The 19,947-nt window shown below is 35.2% G+C and overlaps 1 protein-coding gene across 4 annotated transcripts in view; it reads left to right on the top strand.

Moving 5' to 3' along the window:
- PALS1 (protein associated with LIN7 1, MAGUK p55 family member) overlaps window positions 1–19,947 on the top strand; it is a 75,421-nt gene that overhangs the window by 46,157 nt on the left and 9,317 nt on the right. For all 4 annotated transcript variants that reach the window (XM_059373428.1, XM_059373430.1, XM_059373431.1 and 1 more), the window contains 9 exons: window positions 336–413; window positions 1,056–1,202; window positions 2,776–2,937; window positions 4,395–4,472; window positions 12,203–12,386; window positions 14,093–14,164; window positions 15,172–15,243; window positions 18,246–18,413; window positions 19,105–19,307. In XM_059373428.1, the coding sequence (XP_059229411.1) occupies window positions 336–413; window positions 1,056–1,202; window positions 2,776–2,937; window positions 4,395–4,472; window positions 12,203–12,386; window positions 14,093–14,164; window positions 15,172–15,243; window positions 18,246–18,413; window positions 19,105–19,307 (1,164 nt within the window). The remainder of the gene's footprint in view (window positions 1–335; window positions 414–1,055; window positions 1,203–2,775; window positions 2,938–4,394; window positions 4,473–12,202; window positions 12,387–14,092; window positions 14,165–15,171; window positions 15,244–18,245; window positions 18,414–19,104; window positions 19,308–19,947) is intronic.

Consider the following 19,947-nt stretch of genomic DNA (forward strand, 5'->3'; position numbering starts at 1 on the left):
AACTGTTAGAATAGTTTTTCTTCTCTTATGTAATCATTATTAGTCTATTTTGTAGTATGCTAGAAAACCTTTCAAGAAGCAAGTCATTCATAGTTGTAAATACCAAAATCTAGTCTAATGTGTTTTTTAAATAAAGAATCCTGTTAACAATGATAACAAGGTTGAAAACTGTGTGAGAAGAAATACATTCCTTTTTTCTCTCACAGTTCTTTGTAGTGCCTTTCTTTCTTACAAGTAGTTTCTTACAAGTTTAAATTGTACCTTTTTTTAATATACCTGTGTAGATGTTGGTGATACTTCCTATAATCTAGGAAAAATAATCATATGTTTCTTAGGTACAAACTGTTTTGAAGGCAGTACACCAGAAGGAAGGACAAGAATTAACTGCTTTGCTGAGTGCGCCACATATTCAGGTAGAACATGAACAGAATGATACATGTGATTTTTCCAGTAGTCAAAGTCTCTGATAAGTCTCCTGGGGCTTGAAGAGACCTCAGACATTACCTCTGCAGCCTGTTTGGTTTATAACTCACACTGCAAAATAATTACTGTGTTGGAATAAATGTGTATATATACACACACATTATTTTTTGATTATATACTTTTATATTTAAAATTAATCACATTAGTTTTGAAATAACTTTGTTTCCTGTACAAAAATTCTTCCCTTTTTTGGTTGTATTTTCCATGTTGGGCCTTTAAATTGATTTTGTTATTATGAAATTCAATAAGTATTTAGGCTTTCATAACCCATCCCAGAGTTACCTTGCTATATGTAACATTTTTTTTAATAGCTATAAGAACTACAGGGTTGCATCTATACTTCAATTAGAAAATTTGGAAGCAGATCTGAATATACAAATAATTATTTTTTGTATATATAATAATATATATATAATGTGTATATATGTGTAATATATATTACATATATTGCATATAATGTAATTAAATAATCTTCTAAAGCTTAGAATATTAGTCTGCGTAATTAGATTAAATTCTCTCTACAGAAATAAATCATGCTGCTACTTCAAATGCTGTGTATTTCTTTGAAACAGGCACTTTTACTGGCCCACGATAAGGTGGCTGAGCAGGAAATGCAGCTAGAACCCTTTACAGATGAGAGAGTTTATGAAAGCATTGGCCATTATGGAGGAGAAACTGTAAAAATAGTTCGTATAGAAAAGGCTCGAGATATTCCACTGGTAAGTGCTCCACATCTCTGATCTGAGATCCTTTCTACACAGGGATCTTATGTATGGCAGACAGCTGAAGACCCCTGTACACTTCTAGTAGTTTTTCTTTCCTTTTCTTTTTTAAAAAGATTTTATTTATTTATTTGACAGAGATAACGCGAAAGAGGGAAGACAAGCAGGGTGAGTGGGAGAGGGAGAAGCAGATTCCCCGCTGAGCAGGGAGCCCCGGGTGCAGGCTCCATCCCAGGACCCTGGAGTCATGACCTGAGCCAAAGATAGATGCTTAACGACTGAGCCACCCAGGTGCCCCTAGGTTTTCTTTTCTGAGGTTGATTTCCTGGAGTTCTTTTATGTCCTTATATTGTCAGTTGAGAAAAATTTGTTCATCTTTTCTTACCTATAATTTGATGAAAATAATAGCTTGTAATACAAAGAACTGTGAGAGAAAAAAGGAATGTATTTCTTCCCACACAGTTTTCAACCTTGTTATCATTGTTAACAGGATTCTTTATTTAAAAAACACATTAGACTAGATTTTGTAATAATAGCTTGTAAAAAAAAAAAAGGGACAAGTTATCTGCTTCATTATTCTCCCAACTTTAAAAAAAAAAAGGTAATTAGAAATTCTCATCTTTGCACTTCATTAATTCTTTTGAGATACAGCTACTTATATAGTTTACATATACTTAGATGTATTCCTTAATGTTAATATTTGTTTAATTTAAAAAAATTTTTTGTTTTTGTTTAATGTTTTTATTTTTATTTTTTTCTTATATTCAGCTAGCTAGCATTTTTAGTGTTTTATATGTAAAACTTCTTCAATCGCTTTTCTAAGTCTGCTGCAGTTGCCTTAATTTTCTTTTATTTTCAGAGAAATAATCTTGAATCTTCATGTTTCAAATTAGGTCTTGAATAGTTTGGTACATAAAATAAGGACTGTATTTTATGGGCAGTTTATGTAACTAGGTTTTCCCCCCACCAGAAAAAAACGAACTGGGAAAGTTATAACAAAATTTTAAAATAAAAGTTTAGGAGAAAAATTTTACATATTCTGTCTACTTTTAAGCTTTATTCTGTGTTTCATATTTCAGTTTTTTAAGTGCTTATATTTCAGTTGTGAATGATACATTTTAATTTGAAATGGTGCTGCTATAATATTTAATATTTAATAATAAATGAGATTTTTCATCCCATAATCATATTCTGAATTTTTAAAAGGACTTTTATAGTTATGTCGTATACACTAATTATATCTTAGTATAACTATTTGAATAGCATCCAGCATATATAGAACAAATTTGATTTTAGGTCTTCACATTATTGTTAAGTAAGTGCATTTTTCTGTTGTTGTATACTTCAAAAGTCTGCTTGATTTTAGAATTCAAATGAAAACAGCGTGTCAGAAGCAGAAACTCTTGTGAGGAAAATGGTCAACTTTCAAAGCTAATTATCATGTTTAGTTGTGTAAAGTTCATTTTTTTCTCAAGATAAATGAAGGCTAATATTGTTGAATAGAAACATTTAAATGAAGAAATGTTTAATTAAAACGTACATTTTAAAATTAGATACTGGCTTTTTTTAGGGTGCTACAGTTCGTAATGAAATGGATTCTGTCATCATTAGTCGGATAGTAAAAGGAGGTGCTGCAGAGAAGAGTGGTCTGTTACATGAAGGAGATGAGGTTCTGGAAATTAATGGCATTGAAATTCGAGGGAAAGATGTCAATGAGGTTTTTGACTTGTTGGTAAGTTGATACAGAAGAATGACTGATAGGTTCTTAAAAGCTGGGTTTTTTTTTGTTATTTACTTAAAAATGCAATATTTAAAAAAATATTAAGAACATTAGACAATTTCTAGCCTAAAATTCACATGATATAATTATTCCCACAATATTTATTAGTAGAGTTTTATTTTGGTGTGGTTGCACTGATATTTTTTTATCTTGAGCTTTCTTACTTCTAGGTATATTTTATTTGCCTCTGAAATCAGTAATATAACTAATTATTCAACATGTATTTATTGAGTACCTGTTACATGCTAGCCACTACGAAAATAGTGACAAAACAAAGTCCATGCCCTCATCATTTTTTAAGTTCATTTTTTTTTTGTATTTTCTTCAACTGATTGGTCTTTCCTTAACAATATTAGGTAATAGCATGGTATTAATGTACACTGTCCAATATAATAGCCACTAGCTACATGTGCTAGTTATTAAGATTTAAATAACATTCTATTCCCCATTCTTACTGGCTGCATTTCAGGTATTCAGGAGCAGTACGTAGCTGAGGCCCTCTATATTAAGATACAGAACATTTCCATCATCGTAGAAGTTTTTGTTGGACAGTGCCAATATAATCAGAAAGCCATTTAAAGTTAGTCTTTGAGGGCAATTTATGATCACTTTGTATATATCCACACACCATATTCATAGTCTCATTTACTTAGCATCAGTGTTACAGTAGAATCTCTCCTATCTGCTGATGTTTGTTGAAGAATCTAGAAAACATCCTTACTTTCACCTATCCTCATTCATTGCTTTGGTAATGCAGTGTCAGTAGTTGTTTTTAGGCCTCGTTTTATTGGCTGTTGTCTCTCTTGAGCACTACTCCCTGCAATGTCAGGACTAGAAGTTGTGATTACTATTCAGGCTGGAGGTATCTGAACAAGTCAGTCAGTGGTGTAGTGGGAAATAATAGTTTACAGTAACACTATTCAGTCAAAAAAACTGGGTGACAGAGACCAGGTATCTGGGAAGTAAGAGTATATTTTTGTGTATTTGCATCACTTTTCTAATCCTGGTCACAATTATTATTTCAAATTCTACTGTATTAAAATTGATGTTTGCCAGAGTAGATAACCCAGAACTGTTACAGCACTGTGGTATCTTCCAAACCTTCACTGTGAAATCTTCCTAAGTTTACACTAAATGGAAGACAAAAACCAAAGAGTTCTGGGCTTACGTTGCTTTCTCCAGTGGATCAGAACTATAGAATGCCACATTCCTGGGTAGCTCTACTGTATAATGGAATCCATGGAAAGTCTAATTTATGCTCCCTGATGAAATGGCATTCATCTTTACCAACTTCTTAAGAAGTCTTCTAGGGTATCCAGAATAGTTCAGTTTAAGGAATATTCATCATAACATCATAGAACATTTTTATAAAGATAGATTTTTTAAATAACCTCATCTTTCTATTACAGTCTGATATGCATGGTACTCTGACATTTGTTCTGATTCCTAGTCAACAGATCAAGCCGCCTCCTGCCAAGGAAACAGTAGTAAGTGATTTTTTTTTAATGTTCATTATTTATTGTCTGATGTCTACTGTTTAATTAATAAACTTTATTTTTTAGAGTAGTTTTAGGTTCACAGCAAAATTGAACAGAAAGTTACCACATATGCATAACTGCCTCCATTATCAGCATCTTGTATCATTTGCTACATCAATGAATCGATGCTTTCATTATTTCTAATTAGGATTCACTCTTGGTATTGTACATCCTTTGGGTTTTGATGAATGTATAATTTATATGTATCCACCATTGTATCATACAGAATAGTTTGCCCTAAAAATCCTCTGTGCTCTGCCTATTTATCACTTCCTTTCCCTCCATAACCTATGGCAACCACTGATCTCTGTAATTTTGCCTTTTCCATAATGTCATATAGCTGGAATCATATAGTATGTAACCTTTCCAGATTGGCTTTTTTCATGAGTGGTAAGCATTTATGTTTTCTCCATGTCTTTCCTTAGCTTTTGGTAGCTTTTTTTTTTTTTTTTTAAGCACCAAATAATATTCCATTATCTGGTTATACAATAATTTATCCACTTACCTACCGAAGAATATCTCTATTGCTTCCAAGTTTGGTAGTTACCAATAAAGCTGCCATAAACATCCTTGTGCAGGTATTTTTGTGTGGACATATTTTCATCTGATTTGGGTAAATACCAAGGAATCAAAAACTTAAATCCACACAGAAACTTACACATGAGTGTTTACTTTTGAGTATTAGAAATGCCTCTTTATTTGTTTTTTATTTATTTATTTATTAGATTTTTTTTTTTAATTAGAGCACAAGCAGCGGGAGGGGGAGTGGAGGAAAGACTACCCACTGAGCAGGGAGCCCAACATGGGGCTTGATCCCAGGACCTTGCCGTGACCTGAGCTGAAGGCAGATGCTTCACTGACTGAGTCACGCAGGCACCCCTAGAAATGTCACTGTAATTATTTCTTTGATTCAACTAAAGGGTAAATTCAGAAGTTTCTATTTAAAGAAATATTAATATTTCAAATTTATTGAACTCTGAAAAGTAAAAAAGTAGAATATACTTTTCTTCCAGAATTTCTTATGACTTCTAACTTGTCAGAAATTTTCTGTCATTATAGGTTGTTTATTTCACTTAAACATACTTAGAGTAGGGAGGAAAAGTGCTTTTACAAAGTATGCACGACTTTGGGGTACCTGGGTGGCTCAGTGGGTTAAGGCCTCTCCCTTCAGCTCAGGTCATGATCCCGGGGTCCTGGGATCGAGCCCTGCATCAGGCTTTCTGCTCGGCAGAGAGCCTGCTTCCCCCTCTCTCTGCCTGCCTCTCTGCCTACTTATGATCTCTGTTTGTGAAATAAATAAATAAAATCTTTTTTAAAAAAACAAAAAACAAAGTATGCACAACTTTAACTCTAGAATATGTAGTGCTCTTTTATGTTAAACCTTTTTTTAACTAGCTGTAGTAACAGACTTAATTACTATAGGACCTAACAGTTCCACTCCTAGGTGGAGATTTGAAAACCTACATCCAAGAGAATTGAAAACTTACATCCTCACAAAAAAACATACATGAATGTGCATAGCAGCATTATATTATTAACCAGAAAATAGAAACAGCCTAAATATCTGCTAGCTGACAATTGGAAAGTAAAATGTGGTATATCCATAGAAAGGAATATTATTTGGCAAACAAAAGAAATAAAGTCCTGATATAATCTACAACATGCATGAACCTTGAAAAAATTAGGCTAAGTGAAAGAAGCCAGTCACAAAAGGCCATGTATTGGTTCATTTATATGAAATGTCCAGAATAAGTAAATCCAGAGAGACCAAAAGGAGTTTAGTAGTTCCTTAGGTGTAGGGAAGGGGAGTTAAGAGAGCATGGGAGTGATTCCTAATGAGTATGGGGTTTCCTTTTGGTGTGATAAAAATGTAAAATTGTTCATGGTTGCACAGTTCCGAATTTACTAAAAACTAATTGTATACAATAGTGACGTTTATAATGTATGAATTATTTCTCAGTAAAGCTGTTAAACTATAGACTTGAAAATGCTGAGTTACATGGAAGGCTGATGTATTGCGTCTGTTATTGTTAACTTTTACAAAAACTTAACACTTTGAAAGAGGACACAGTTTCATTTTTTTCCCCTCAATATTTCATCACAGTTATGCTTTATCTTTTGGCCATGATTCCACATCTTCCCTTTATTCCTTATGGAACATATTGAAGTTAATGTTGCATCTGCAACCTTCCTCCTGTTAAAGTTCTTTGTAAGAAGAAAAATTAGGAAATAGTTTGTTTCTGAATTCTGGCAGCCCCAGTCTCTGTGCCTTTTCCCATGTCTCTCCTGTGAACAAGAATTTGGCTATTAAATATAGTATCATGATCCAGTTGTATTTTAAAAAAAACATTTCTGGCTGTGTAGAAATTGAATTCGTAGAGCCAATAATGGCAGCAAGGAGATTTAGGAAACTGAATTCATTATAAAGTATGATGATGGCTTAAACTAGGATGATAGTATTGGTGGAAAAATGGATCAAGCTGTGTTCTAGAAGTAGAGATGGCAGGACCTTGTAATGAATGTGGAGGGTAAAGGAAAGAGGAAGTAAGAAGCTTGAGTAACTAACTAGGCAGATAATGGTGCTAATTATTACTAAAGGGAAGTCTGAAGGAAAAACAGATTTGGGGAAAAAAATAAAGAGGTCCATTTTCCAGGTTTGAGGGGCATTCTGGTAGACATACTGACTACACAGAACTGACTATATTGGAGTGCCTGGGTGTCTCCGTCATTTGGGCATCCAGTTCTTGGTTTCGGCTCAGGGCATGATCTCAGCTCCGTGTAGGGCTTTGTGCCTGTGGCGAGTCTGCTTGAGAGTCTCTTTTTCCCTTTCCCTCTGCCTGTCCCTATGCACTCTCTTTCTCTCTCACTCTAAAATAAATAAACCTTTAAAAAAGAATACGTCAGTCTGGAATTCTAAGGAGAGGTCTGGGCTGTAGTTGTATTTACTGTGGGGAGAGCAGGTCAGAGGAGCAGTCTGTTTATATGTACTTGATGTATTTGCAAAATTTAAAAATAATTGTTTAAGGATGTTCACATTCATAGTTTATGTAAAGAGAACTGGGTTGGAAGGACAAGTTGAGAACCTTTGCTGTCAAATGTATTCACTTTTCTGTTAAAGGTATAAAATGTATTATCTAATTTTCATCTTATTTTCTTTTTATTTGGAAGAGGATCTGGAATTTTATTATACAGTAAGGCTTTATGAATACATACTAGAAATACACAAAATACAGAAAATTTCAGTGTGTATTAGATGGACATCCGTTTTCAAGTTAGGGCATTTGCTGTATTAAGTTTGCTATTACCCTAAGGTTCATATTTCTGTCTGCCTTCTACTAAGTATCTTTTGGATGTCCCATTGATACTCCAAACTTCACATGTGAAAAAAATGGAAGCAAACAATTTTTTTTTTTTTTAAGATTTTATTTATCTGTTTAAGAGAAAGAGCATGCATGCACATGAGCAGGGGAGGGGGGCAAGTGGCAGAAGCAAACTTCCTGCTGCTGAGCAAGGAGTCCAATGCAGGACTCCATCGCAGGACCCTGGAATCATGACCTGAGCTGAAGGCAGATACTTAACCAGCTGAGCCACCCAGACACCCAAAGATAATCCTTCTTGAGTGGGGATTGGGAGGTGCAATCTCAGGTTGGAGATGGATTTTGAAAACTGTTACTTGACACCGGAAAGGCTTTTCTTGATGCCACCCCTTAATTTTACACTGTGAATGAGGGGTAAAGTTTAGGCCAAGCTAAAGGAAAATATACTCATTCTTTTCTCCCCACCAATAATTTAAAATTCAAAATAAATAAATCTATAATAAGATAGTAATAAAATAATAAATAAATAAATAAGTAAAAACTGAAAAGGAAAATTATGTTGGAGCACTGACTCCCTTAGGAAAGATATAAATAAATTGATGAGTCATTATCTCTTACCATATCCCCATCGTTAGGACTTAAGATGTGAATAGCTTACGAGCTTATGGGTACTAATAAAAGGCAAAGACAAAAATGTTAAGCTGGAAGATAATTGTCTTTAAACAATTCTATAATCCTATCATTTAAAATTTAGAAGATTTTGTTTTATGTAGAAAACAAACACTGTTTTGGTCAGATACATTGTACTGTTACTACAGTATTGTTCGCCCCTGGAGTTTTCTATAAGGGTCCTCATCTCTCCATTTTAAAAAGGGCTCTATTGGGGGCTCCTGAGTGGCTCCATTTCTTTATTTCTGCTCAGGCCATGATCTTAGGGTCATGAGATGGAGACCCTAAGGGTTCATGCGGCTCCAGGCTGGGTGTGGAGCCTGTTTAAGATTCTCTCTCCCCTTCTCTACTCCCCTCTCTCCGTCACTTAAAAAAGTGAGGAGGGGGGCTCTGTTTTCTTTTGTATGGTAAACTAAATTAGCCACTAACAGAGCTGGAGAAGAGAGATGGATGAAAATAACTTCTAGCACTAATTAGAATTGATCAGTTAAAGTATATGGATAGAAGTCACATAGAGCATGTGCTTGTGCTCAAGGTATTGCTCAGACTTTAACTCAGCCAAATGGGTCATATCTGATGTGAAATAAATCTTGCTCTTAATTTTAGGGGGTACATTTTAAACAGCACTAGATAAACTTGTTATATAAGCAAAGCATTTTTCCTCTGTACTGTTCTTAGTCTACAGAGAGAGAGAGGCCCCATTCCAAACCAAGTCTGAATAGTCAAGTGGTGGCGACACCTAGGCAAGAGGAGAGAGAAACTCATCTCTGGCTGATTTTGTTGACCTTTGGCAAAAGTCACAAACCTAGATACAGCCTCCACAGCAGTCTAGTTTCACTCAGGGTAGCAGTTCCTAAGGTTTTAAGGTACGCCTTTTTTTTTTTTTTTTTTTAAAGATTTTATTTGACAGCTCAAGCAGGGGGATCAGCAGACAGAGGGAGAGGGAGAAGCCGACTCCCCGCTGAGCAGGGAGGCTGATGCGGGAGCTCAGTTCCAGGACCTTGGGATCATGACCCGAGCCAAAGGCAGATACCCAACTGACTGAGGCACCCAAGCACCACTTATGGTACATTTTAAATTGCATGTATATAACTATTACCCAGGGAAGCTAGTTAAAGTGCAGAATGCTGAAGTTTGAGATGTGGCATAAGAATTTAGTATTTTGATAAACATTCTAGGCAGGTGATCTCAGCAGAACACTTTGAAAATGTGCTGGATATTGCTTTCAGAAAGTTACTAGATAAAATCATCAGTCAGGTGACCAAGTTAGTCTGATTTCACAGATCTCTAAAAGCCTGATAACAAAAATGATACCTTCACTACCTTAAATAATTCCTGTAATTCCATATTTAGATTTCCAAGACTTTTTGGCTAAAAAGCAACAAATTTAAGCAGATTTTGGAAGCATTGATTGACAGAGATGATAAGCAGAAGTTTTTTTGATAATCCTACATATTAGGTACTTCTAGATTATACTACATCTTATGCCAAGATTACAAAATTGTATATATATAACCCAGTCTTCAACTCTGTTTTGATTGTCTGCTAACCTCATAGAACTCTCTAAAGTTCACTTTTGGTTTTACCTGGCAAAGTTTTCAAGATTTTAATCAAAACTCTGTTTTCACATCAAGAACAAGGCTCATTAGGGTACTCTGTAGTTGAAATTCAGCAGAACACTGTCAGAATGAATGAGGTCTCTTCATCATTAACCCGAGTGAATACTGTGTGATTGTATTTGTATGAAGTAAAATACCAGGGAAAGTAATCTGTGCTTCCAGGAATCAGGATGCTGTTTACTCTTGGAGGACATTAGGGTGGTTAGTGACTGAAAGGGGCATGAGGCAGGGCTTTTGGGGTTGTTGGTGATATTCTGATTCTTGATTTGGGTGCTGGTTAAACAGGTATGTTTCATTTGTGAAAATTCACTGGCCATACACTTAATGATCTTTGTGTGCTATTGAACTTATGGAGTACATCCATGAAAAGCAACCCCCCAAAACAGACTAGCGTGTAAATTCTACATTTTTTAAAAGATTTTATTTATTTATTTGAAGAGACAGTGAGAGAGGGAACACTAGCAGGGGAAGTAGGAGAGGGAGAAGCAGGCTTCTCACTAAGTAGGGAGCCCAATGAGGGGACCCTGGGATCATGACCTGAGCCGAAGGCAGATGCTTAATGACTGAGCCACCCAGGCGCCCCTAAATTCTACCTTTTTAACTGGATCATTTAATTGCTTTACCTCAGTGTTGTTATTTGTATATATTAGGATTTCGATTTCTTCATTTCCTCTTTACAGTAGTTAGTAATACATTTTTCTGAAATTATAAAAATATCTAATGACACACAAGCATAATTTCTGAAAGAGGCTGCTGCTTCCATGAGAATTCTTGGTTATGCCTTACTGTAGAGGGAGATAATATATATCTTTATCACTTAGAAAGTGATCAGATTTCATCTCCATCATCATTGATTGAGAACAGTCAGTTTTGTGTTTTAGGAGCTCTAAAGGATAGACTGTCTTATCATAAAACAGTTTTCGAGGCAGACCATTATTATCTTTATGATAGGTGGCCTCAACTATGACAAGGGTTAAAAGGCTTAGTTAAGGAAAGACAAATAACAATTGGATAGAAAAGGACTCTGGATTATAAAATTCTTAGGATGTCAATCAGTTGCTTGGCTCATTGAGCTGCAGTTTAACTTATATGGGGCAGAAACACTCATTGTGCACAGGTGTTAGATTTCATTAGATGAAAATGGACTATTTATAGATTTTGGAAAAGCCACTTAACCAGGTGGGATGAAAATTACAGATGGAGAAGTTGAAAAGAATATTAATTCCTTCATAACTTCTTAGAATTAAGATGACTTTGTTATATCTTACGGAGGTGTTTTGGAGCAAGGAAGACAGGCAGTAACTTAGCTTTCAAGAAGATACATGTGAATTCTTACCTACCTTTAATGCTGTAAGTCTCACACATTTTTGGATATGAAAAAATATATTGTTAGCAAAAATTATAACTAGTACCATTGTTAAATCTCAAAGCCTACAAATAGAACACAAAAGGAATTTATTATAAATTTGGTTGAGATGATTTTTGCAGTTTGGGGTGTGATTGTTTATGAACCTAAACACATCCCTTTGAAAGAACAGAGAAGTCAAAGGCACAGTTACACTGACCGTGTATTCAAGAAGGGAAGACAGCACTGGGGAAACTGACACTCTCCTATAAAGGTGACAGATGTGGTTAGGTGTAGTCTACCTTTCCACGTGATTGTGGTTTAGAAATTACATACCTTATTGCAGAGTCATTGTTTTCAAAGGTCAGGGAAGGAGAGTGAAAGGGTTTCGGTTACATTCCCTCCTGCTTCTCTCAAGCCTTTGAGGCCCCTGAGCACTTCAGGCTTGTTAGTGGCTAACAGTGTGATGCTCTGCTTACTCTCATATGGTTCTGTTTGTGTGTTTTTTACTCTTGTACATGTTTACAGTCAAGAGAGAGATGAACTTAATTGCAGAAAACAGAGAAGCCTGAGAAAATACTGCTGTTATTTAACTAAACCTCCTCGCTTTCAATTCATAATTGCTTTACACTAATGGAAAATTATAACATTTTAATGTTTATGCTGAATATTTTGTGTTATCATATCATCATTACTGTTGTTTTGAATTTTACCCTTTTCATCTTTTAGATCCATGTGAAAGCTCATTTTGATTATGACCCCTCGGATGACCCTTATGTTCCATGTCGAGAATTAGGTCTGTCTTTTCAAAAAGGGGATATACTTCATGTCATCAGTCAAGAAGATCCAAATTGGTGGCAAGCCTACAGGGAAGGGGATGAAGATAATCAGCCTCTAGCTGGGCTTGTTCCAGGTAAAAGACAATATGATAGAACATATTTAAAAGAACATTTAAAATGCAAGCCTTCTCAGGGAAAAACTCACTTTTTCATGTCTTTTAAAAAACGATGTAATTACTTTTTCATGCAGTTGGGTCTTTATATATATTAATAAGTTCACAGAAAGCTCTATTTTAAAACCTAAAAACTAAAAACAAATTTTATCTATACTCAGTTCAGAGAATGAGGAATGGGCTTCTTATGTTAACTTTAAAGGATGATGCTACACCCTTTGGTTTTTCACAGTAACCTGGGACATTCCTCTAGAAACCCTGGAGTATTGAGTAGCCATCATGTTCTACTTGGTGCTTGTGCCAGATAGCAATTTGATATCTTCTCATGCCATCTTTAGCCCATAAATATTTAGAACTAGAGTATATTGACTGATTACATTGAGTTTCTGAAAGATTTATCAGGAGATTTGGGTGATATCATTTGTAAGTCTTTTATAGGACAAGTAAATAGATCTACCTTAGTTTGAGTTTCATGATGGTTTTAAGTGTTAGAAGATTTAAGAGGTCATATTGTCCACCTCCCATTAATGTCTGCTGCCATTACAACAGTCTATATACATATGTACTATAAAAATGTTCCAAAGAAGTACCTGACTCTAATGCTTTAAAACATTTTGATATGTAACTTATCAAAATTATTTTGTTCCTTATTTTTTTTCTTGAATGTCAAAATCAGATACTTATTTTTTTTATTACTTATTTTTAAATTTTAATGCTCTTAAAATTTCCCCTCTAATAATAGTTACTTATTTTTACTAAGAATGCAGATCTGTATAGCATAAGATAACCAGGTTATCTTGAATACTTCTTATGTGTGCCAAACTCCGTGTTCATGTTTTTGCTGTGCTCTTAGGAAGTGCACTAAATTCTACAGATTATCCCAACATAGATGGAATTTGCTTATTGATTTCAAAGAATCCTTGGCTTGAAACAAAAAGAACTGGATATAAAAATTGTAGTAGAACTCTATTCCAGATTTTCTAAGTAAAAACACTTTTATCCTCCCGAAAAAATACATTTGATTTTAAGGTAGATATCTGAAAGAAGATGAAAGTCAAAAACTTCAAAAGCCTCCTATATTAAAATCTTAATTCTAAGAGGAAAAACATTGTATATTTTTTATTTATTTTTATCAGTGGTAGCTTAAAGGTGGAAATAAAAAAACCATTAAAACATACCCATGTACACTGTATATATAGAAAAAGGGATTGAGAATAATAAATGCAAGGGGATATATTGAGTGCTATCTTAAAAAAGTGATGAATGTTCACATATTTTGTGAAGTTAACTCCTAGAATTAATTTGTTTGATTTGAGATGATTCTAAATGATCTAGCATAGTACTTTCCACATAGTGAGTACACAGTGAAAGCTTTGTAAAAATTGAACTATTAGATTTTCTATCACTGGTTTCTTATCTTTTCTAATAGATGATATGTCTATATTCTAGTAATACCTGTCCTAGGATTGGTTGATAGTGAGGTTGAAACCTAATACTTTAAACATTTGGAGGCTTATTATCATAGCTGACATACTTTCATATGGTGGCAGAAAGATTTAAAAGGGAATGTAACCAAAGAGTTGCTTCTGGTATTTTCCCTGGGTTAAAAAACAAAAACTTATATTCTTTTGTCTTATATTTTACCCTCTTTTCTTTCTGCTATTAAGGGAAAAGCTTTCAGCAGCAAAGGGAAGCCATGAAGCAAACCATAGAAGAAGACAAGGAGCCAGAAAAATCAGGTTGGACACTTAATATTTGACATTAATGAAAGGCTTCTTAGGTCTCCATCTGGATCTATGTTTAAATTTACATACCAGGGGGCGCCTGGGTGGCTCAGTCGGTTAGGCAGCCACCTCCTGATTTCAGCTCAAATTACGATCTCAGGATCCTGGGATGGAGCCCCACATTGGGTTCGTCACTCATTGGGGAGTCTGCTTGAGGATTCTCTCTCTCCTGCCCCTCCCCCTGCTCATGCTAGCTCACTCCTTCTCTCTCTCTCTCTCAAATCTTTTTTAAAGATTGCATATCAGTTAGAAGTGTCAAAAAATATGTGTTCATGGTAAGAGTGATATGAGAGGCAAAGCTAATTATCTTAAAACTTTAAAGAAAGGACTGGATTTAAGTACTAAAGATCATCTGTAGGGGCGTCTGGGTGGCTTATTTGGTTAAGTGACTGCCTTCGGCTCAGGTCATGATCCTGGAGTTCCAGGATCAAGTCCTGCATCAGGCTTCCTGCTCAGCAGGGAGTCTGCTTCTCCCTCTCACCCTCCCCACTCTCATGCTCACTTGTTCTTTGTCTCACTCTGTCTCTCAAATAAATAAATAAATAACATTTTTTAGAAATTAAAAAAAAAGATCATCTGTAATGTGAGACTAATGGAAAACTATAACTATTTCCCTGAAAAATAATTCTGTACAACAGTGTGTGTTTATAAATTTAAATGGAAAACTACTTGAGGGGCACCTGGGTGGCTCAGTGGGTTAAGCCTCTGCCTTTGGCTCAGGTCATGGTCTCAGGGTCCTGGGATTGAGTCCCACATCGGGCTCTTTGCTCAGCAGAGAGCCTGCCTCCCTCTTTCTCTCTGCCTGCCTCTCTGCCTACTTGTGATCTCTCTCTGTCAGATAAATAAATAAAATCTTAAAAAATAAATAAATAAAGCTACTTGAGTTTTTCGATTTCAGATATGTAGCTTTGTTCAAGGAAGCAAGTACCACATTTACAGTTATGCTTTTAATTGTTCAACAGGAAAACTGTGGTGTGCAAAGAAGAATAAAAAGAAGAGGAAAAAGGTTTTATATAATGCCAATAAAAATGATGGTGAGTTTGGGTGCACCTGGGTGGCTCAGTCAGTTGGGCGTCTTTTTTTTTTTTTTAATTAACATAGAATGTATTATTAGCCCCAGGGGTACAGGTCTGTGAATCACCAGAGTTTACACACTTCATAGCACATACCTTCCCCAGTGTCCATAAATCCACCACCCTCTCCCGACCCCCCTCCTCCCAGCAACCCTCAGTTTGTTTTGTGAGATTAAGAGTCTCTTATGGTTTGTCTCCCTTCCGATCCCATCTTGTTTCATTTATTCTTTACTACCCCCCAAACCCCCCACATTGCCTCTCAACTTCCTCATATCAGGGAGATGGGCGTCCAGCTCTTGATTTTGGCTAAGGTCATGATCTCAGGGTTGTGAGATCAGCTCTGAGTTGGGCTCTACACTGGGTGTGGAGCCTGCTTAAGATTCTCTCTCTCCCTCACCCTCTACCCCTCTCTCCCCCCACCACATCCCCATTCCTCCCCCACCAAAAATGATGGTGAGTTCTACTAGATATAGCTGGATTTATATCTGAAAGAGGTCCATATCTAACACTTGAAATAAATTAAACTTCTGTTTTTCAGAGAGTTATATTTCTTATCCTCTTTTGCTTCTTAATGTAAGATGTGCTTAAGAAGGTCATTTCACAGAAATTTTTTTTTTTTTGAATCCTAGGAGTAATGCAGCATTTTGAACTTAGAGAAAAACTGACATAAAAATTAGGGATGCCTGGGTGGCTCAGTTAGTTAAGCAGCTGCCTTCGGCTCAGGTCATGATCCCAGCGTCCTGGGATCGAGTCCCACATCGGGCTCCTTGCTCGGCAGGGAACCTGCTTCTCCCTCTGCCTGTCATTCTGTCTGCCTGTGCTCGCTCTCTCTCTGATAAATAAATCTTAAAAAATAATTAAAGTACAGTTTAACATTATACAGTGTTAATATTAATAGTTTCCTCTGTTTATCCTACTTAAATTCTTTGTGAAATTAATAGATGCCTCTAAACAAAATCTAACAATATAATTTTATTTTAAGTAAAAAAATGATTATTTTGTGTATAATAACTCACGTCACTGAGGCAGCCCATTCCACAGAACCTGCTCCCTGCTGGCTGAGTCAAGTACATAGAGTTATTTTGTTTTATTACTAAAATTAAAAAAATGTTTAAGTGTAATGTCTCTTCATATCAAAGACTCTAATAACACAAGGCATGTATTCCCAAGTGACAGCTGTCTGCTGGACCTCAGTGATGACGTTGTCTCTCTATTAGGTACCTACTATCTTAGTTCAACAGTTTCCACCACACCCAGTTTTTATAAACTCAGCCTGATTTTACTGCTTTTCATTACCTTCTTGGTTCATCCTTTAGTGCATTAGAATTGTCTACTCCTGCTTCAGTTCTTGTCAGAAAGAAGCCAAATAAATTAAGCAAAGGGACTCCTTAACTTCCATAAGCGAAGGATCTTAACTTATGAGGAAATGTCATTTTATCATCAGCATTCATACAGTTTATAAGTCTTATTCTCTCAATACCTTCAGATTTTTTTTTTCAGGCAGCATAAATTAAACATGAAAATAAAATGTTATAGATTATTGAAAAACCCCATTTAAAACTAAATCTGCAGTTCAATTTACTTTTTTTCCAAATAAACATCATTAATACTAACTGAAACATTGTGTAGCTAAGATTTATTGAATTTTTAATCCTTTTCTCTGTATTTGGATAAGTGATTAGTATCTGTTTCTTCATCCTTTGAAACATACTACATTGGTTCTGCTTTAACAGCTATTACTCTACAGAAAACCTGCAAATCTGAAGCTTACGGATGTATAAATAAAGCGTTTATAAATAAAAATGCCGCCACAATCTGATTGAACATGTTACAAGAAAGAACTCTGATTTTTCAGAGGACGGAGCATTTTGGGAAGGGCAGGAATTACACTTTCGTTCATAATGGTGTCATCATAATGAATATTTTTTTATTAATAATAACTATCATTTGTAATAACCATTCTTTTCCAGGGGCAGAACTATATGCTTTAGATGACTTCATCTGTTTAGGTTTCACAATAAATTCCTTGAGATTATGGATTAATAAATTGAGGTTCAGATGTTAAAGATCTGCTTAAGTTCTCTTAAAGCTAATACAGAGTTAGAATTTAGACAAATACAGTTTGAGTTCCTGCTTTGCACTCTGTGCTAAGCACTGGCAAGACTAAAATGATTGCCTGGCCCTGTGGAACTTACAGCTGAGTGTGACTATAACAGCTGATGCTCTTCCCTGGTCGGGGGAAGTAATATGAGTGGGAAGATGACAGGCTGCTTGTTGTCTGCCTTTGTTTCTTACTACTTGACCGTTCTGATTTCATCTGGATTATGGGCTTTAGGAATGTTACCTACCTATCACAATTTATATCTCTTTTTGAATCATGACCTCAGGTTAGTATTAGTATTCTAAGTTTGGATAGCACAAACTGTTTTCAAGTTGTAATCACAGAAAAGTGTTCCTACTTTCTCTGATAACACTAGTTTGTATGTAGCTACTATTTTAAATATTTGTCTATGCCAGGTATTACGCTTAGCATATATATTGTGTCTGATCCTTAAACCAACCCTCTTAGTATTTGTATCCCCGTTTTATGAAAATGACAGACCATACTCTCATTAGTTCATCCCCTGGTGCCCCATTCTCTGTCAGAATATGGGCTCCAACCAGCTGTTTTACAGTACCAGCAGTACAAGTAGTTTTACTGTCTTAAAACTATGAAAAAAGAGAAGCAATAAAGGCTTCTAGAAGGATTAATATATTGTCTTATTTATTTTCATAGTATTGGGAAGTATAATTGACATTGGAAAGTATTCATATAATCCTACCCAGTTATTACTTCTCTTGATTAAAAAAGTTAAGTGTTTTTAATAATAAATTTTGCTTCTTTCCAATTGTTTTGTAAGATCTGTGTCTTTATTACATGGCAATAATTGTACCTGAAGGGCTTAACTTTTTTTTCTCCAAAGATTATGACAATGAAGAGATCTTAACTTATGAGGAAATGTCACTTTATCATCAGCCAGCAAATAGGAAAAGACCTATCATTTTGATTGGTCCACAGAACTGTGGCCAGAATGAATTGCGTCAGAGGCTCATGAACAAAGAAAAAGACCGCTTTGCATCTGCAGTTCCTCGTAAGTTTGGATGCATTCCCATTTTTCTGTGCTTTTCAGTTGACAACCTTAGAACCTCACTGGAGGGAAATTTTTCATCCAGTTCATCAAAACAATTTTGCCCAGGAAAGAGGAACTTTGTTTAATAAACTCTTTTGAGAATTTTTAACTCAAAATAGTCATTATTGAGAAACTTCAGTTTTTCCTATGGTACTAATTATTTTCTAAATGAATTTCAATTTGGGCTTTATAAAATGACCTATTCAATACGGAATCATTTCCTGGTTTTTTTAAACTGATGCAGAAGAGAAAAATGTAGATCTAATCTCTGAACATAGAAGTTTCTGTTTAGATTATATAATTCCCCGGGGGGTGGGGAGGGTTAAAAAAAAAAAAACTTAATGGAAATAAACCAGGATAAGATGAGTGGCAGTGTTTTAAATGTGAGAAGTAATTTAAAGTGTAAGCATAAAATGTGTTTAGGCAATTAAATATGACTATTATTAAGTTACTAAAACCATACTTTTATTCATTTCTCAGTCTAGAAATAAAATGAATCAGTGTTAAACACATGGGCTCTTAAGATTTCCTCAATTCATCTTTTTATGTTTCCTCTATAATACAAAATTGAAATTTTCCCTAACTAGCAGAATTATCCCCCAGCCTTACTCTGATCCATGCCTGTTATTTTTACCTGATTTTGTTTGCCTAGATACAACTCGGAGTAGGCGAGACCACGAAGTAGCTGGTAGAGATTACCACTTTGTTTCACGGCAAGCATTTGAAGCAGACATTGCAGCTGGAAAGTTCATTGAACATGGTGAATTTGAGAAAAATTTGTATGGAACCAGCATAGATTCAGTACGGCAAGTGATCAACTCTGGCAAAATATGTCTTCTAAGTCTTCGTACGCAGGTAAATAAAGTATCATACATTTTTTTTTCCCCACTGATCCTCTACATTTTTTAATGGACAAAGAAGCTTAGTCTCTACTATTTTAGTTATAAACATTTGCTATAAGAAAAGTATTAATAGTTTTACTAATTGCCTTCAGAATTCCTTATATTACTTGGGCTAGCATATTTATCAAAGAAATTAGAGCCGTTAAGCACATTGTCTTAGTTAATGTTTTTAGATAGAAAAGGGCGTGTTTTTGTGATCCCTATTTTGGTAGAGTGCTTAAGTTTAGAAACACATAGTCACCCAATGGCAAAGGCAGGGAAAAAACCAGCCTCCTAAATTAAGCAGTTTGCTTTTCCTCGTGTGTACTTTTCTAGAACTTCTTTTGTGTATGTGTGTGTTTCTTTTTCTTTTCTGCTTGCATTTAGACCCTGGCACATGGTAATATTACTGCTTATTTCTGCTTCCTCCAAAATGGATTTTGAATATAGGTCTTTATAGTCTTTAAGTAATCTTATTAGAGGATATTTTAGCATTACAGTTGTAGACCTTCAGTGTCATTCATTTTTATTTATTTCATTATATAAAGAGGGCAAGCTGATTGTGTGTGTGTGTGTGTGTGTGTGTGTGTGTGTGTGTGTATGTTTTCCAGGTA

Source organism: Mustela nigripes, chromosome 13 (genome assembly GCF_022355385.1).
Source record: "Mustela nigripes isolate SB6536 chromosome 13, MUSNIG.SB6536, whole genome shotgun sequence".
Classification (NCBI taxonomy): domain Eukaryota; kingdom Metazoa; phylum Chordata; class Mammalia; order Carnivora; family Mustelidae; genus Mustela; species Mustela nigripes.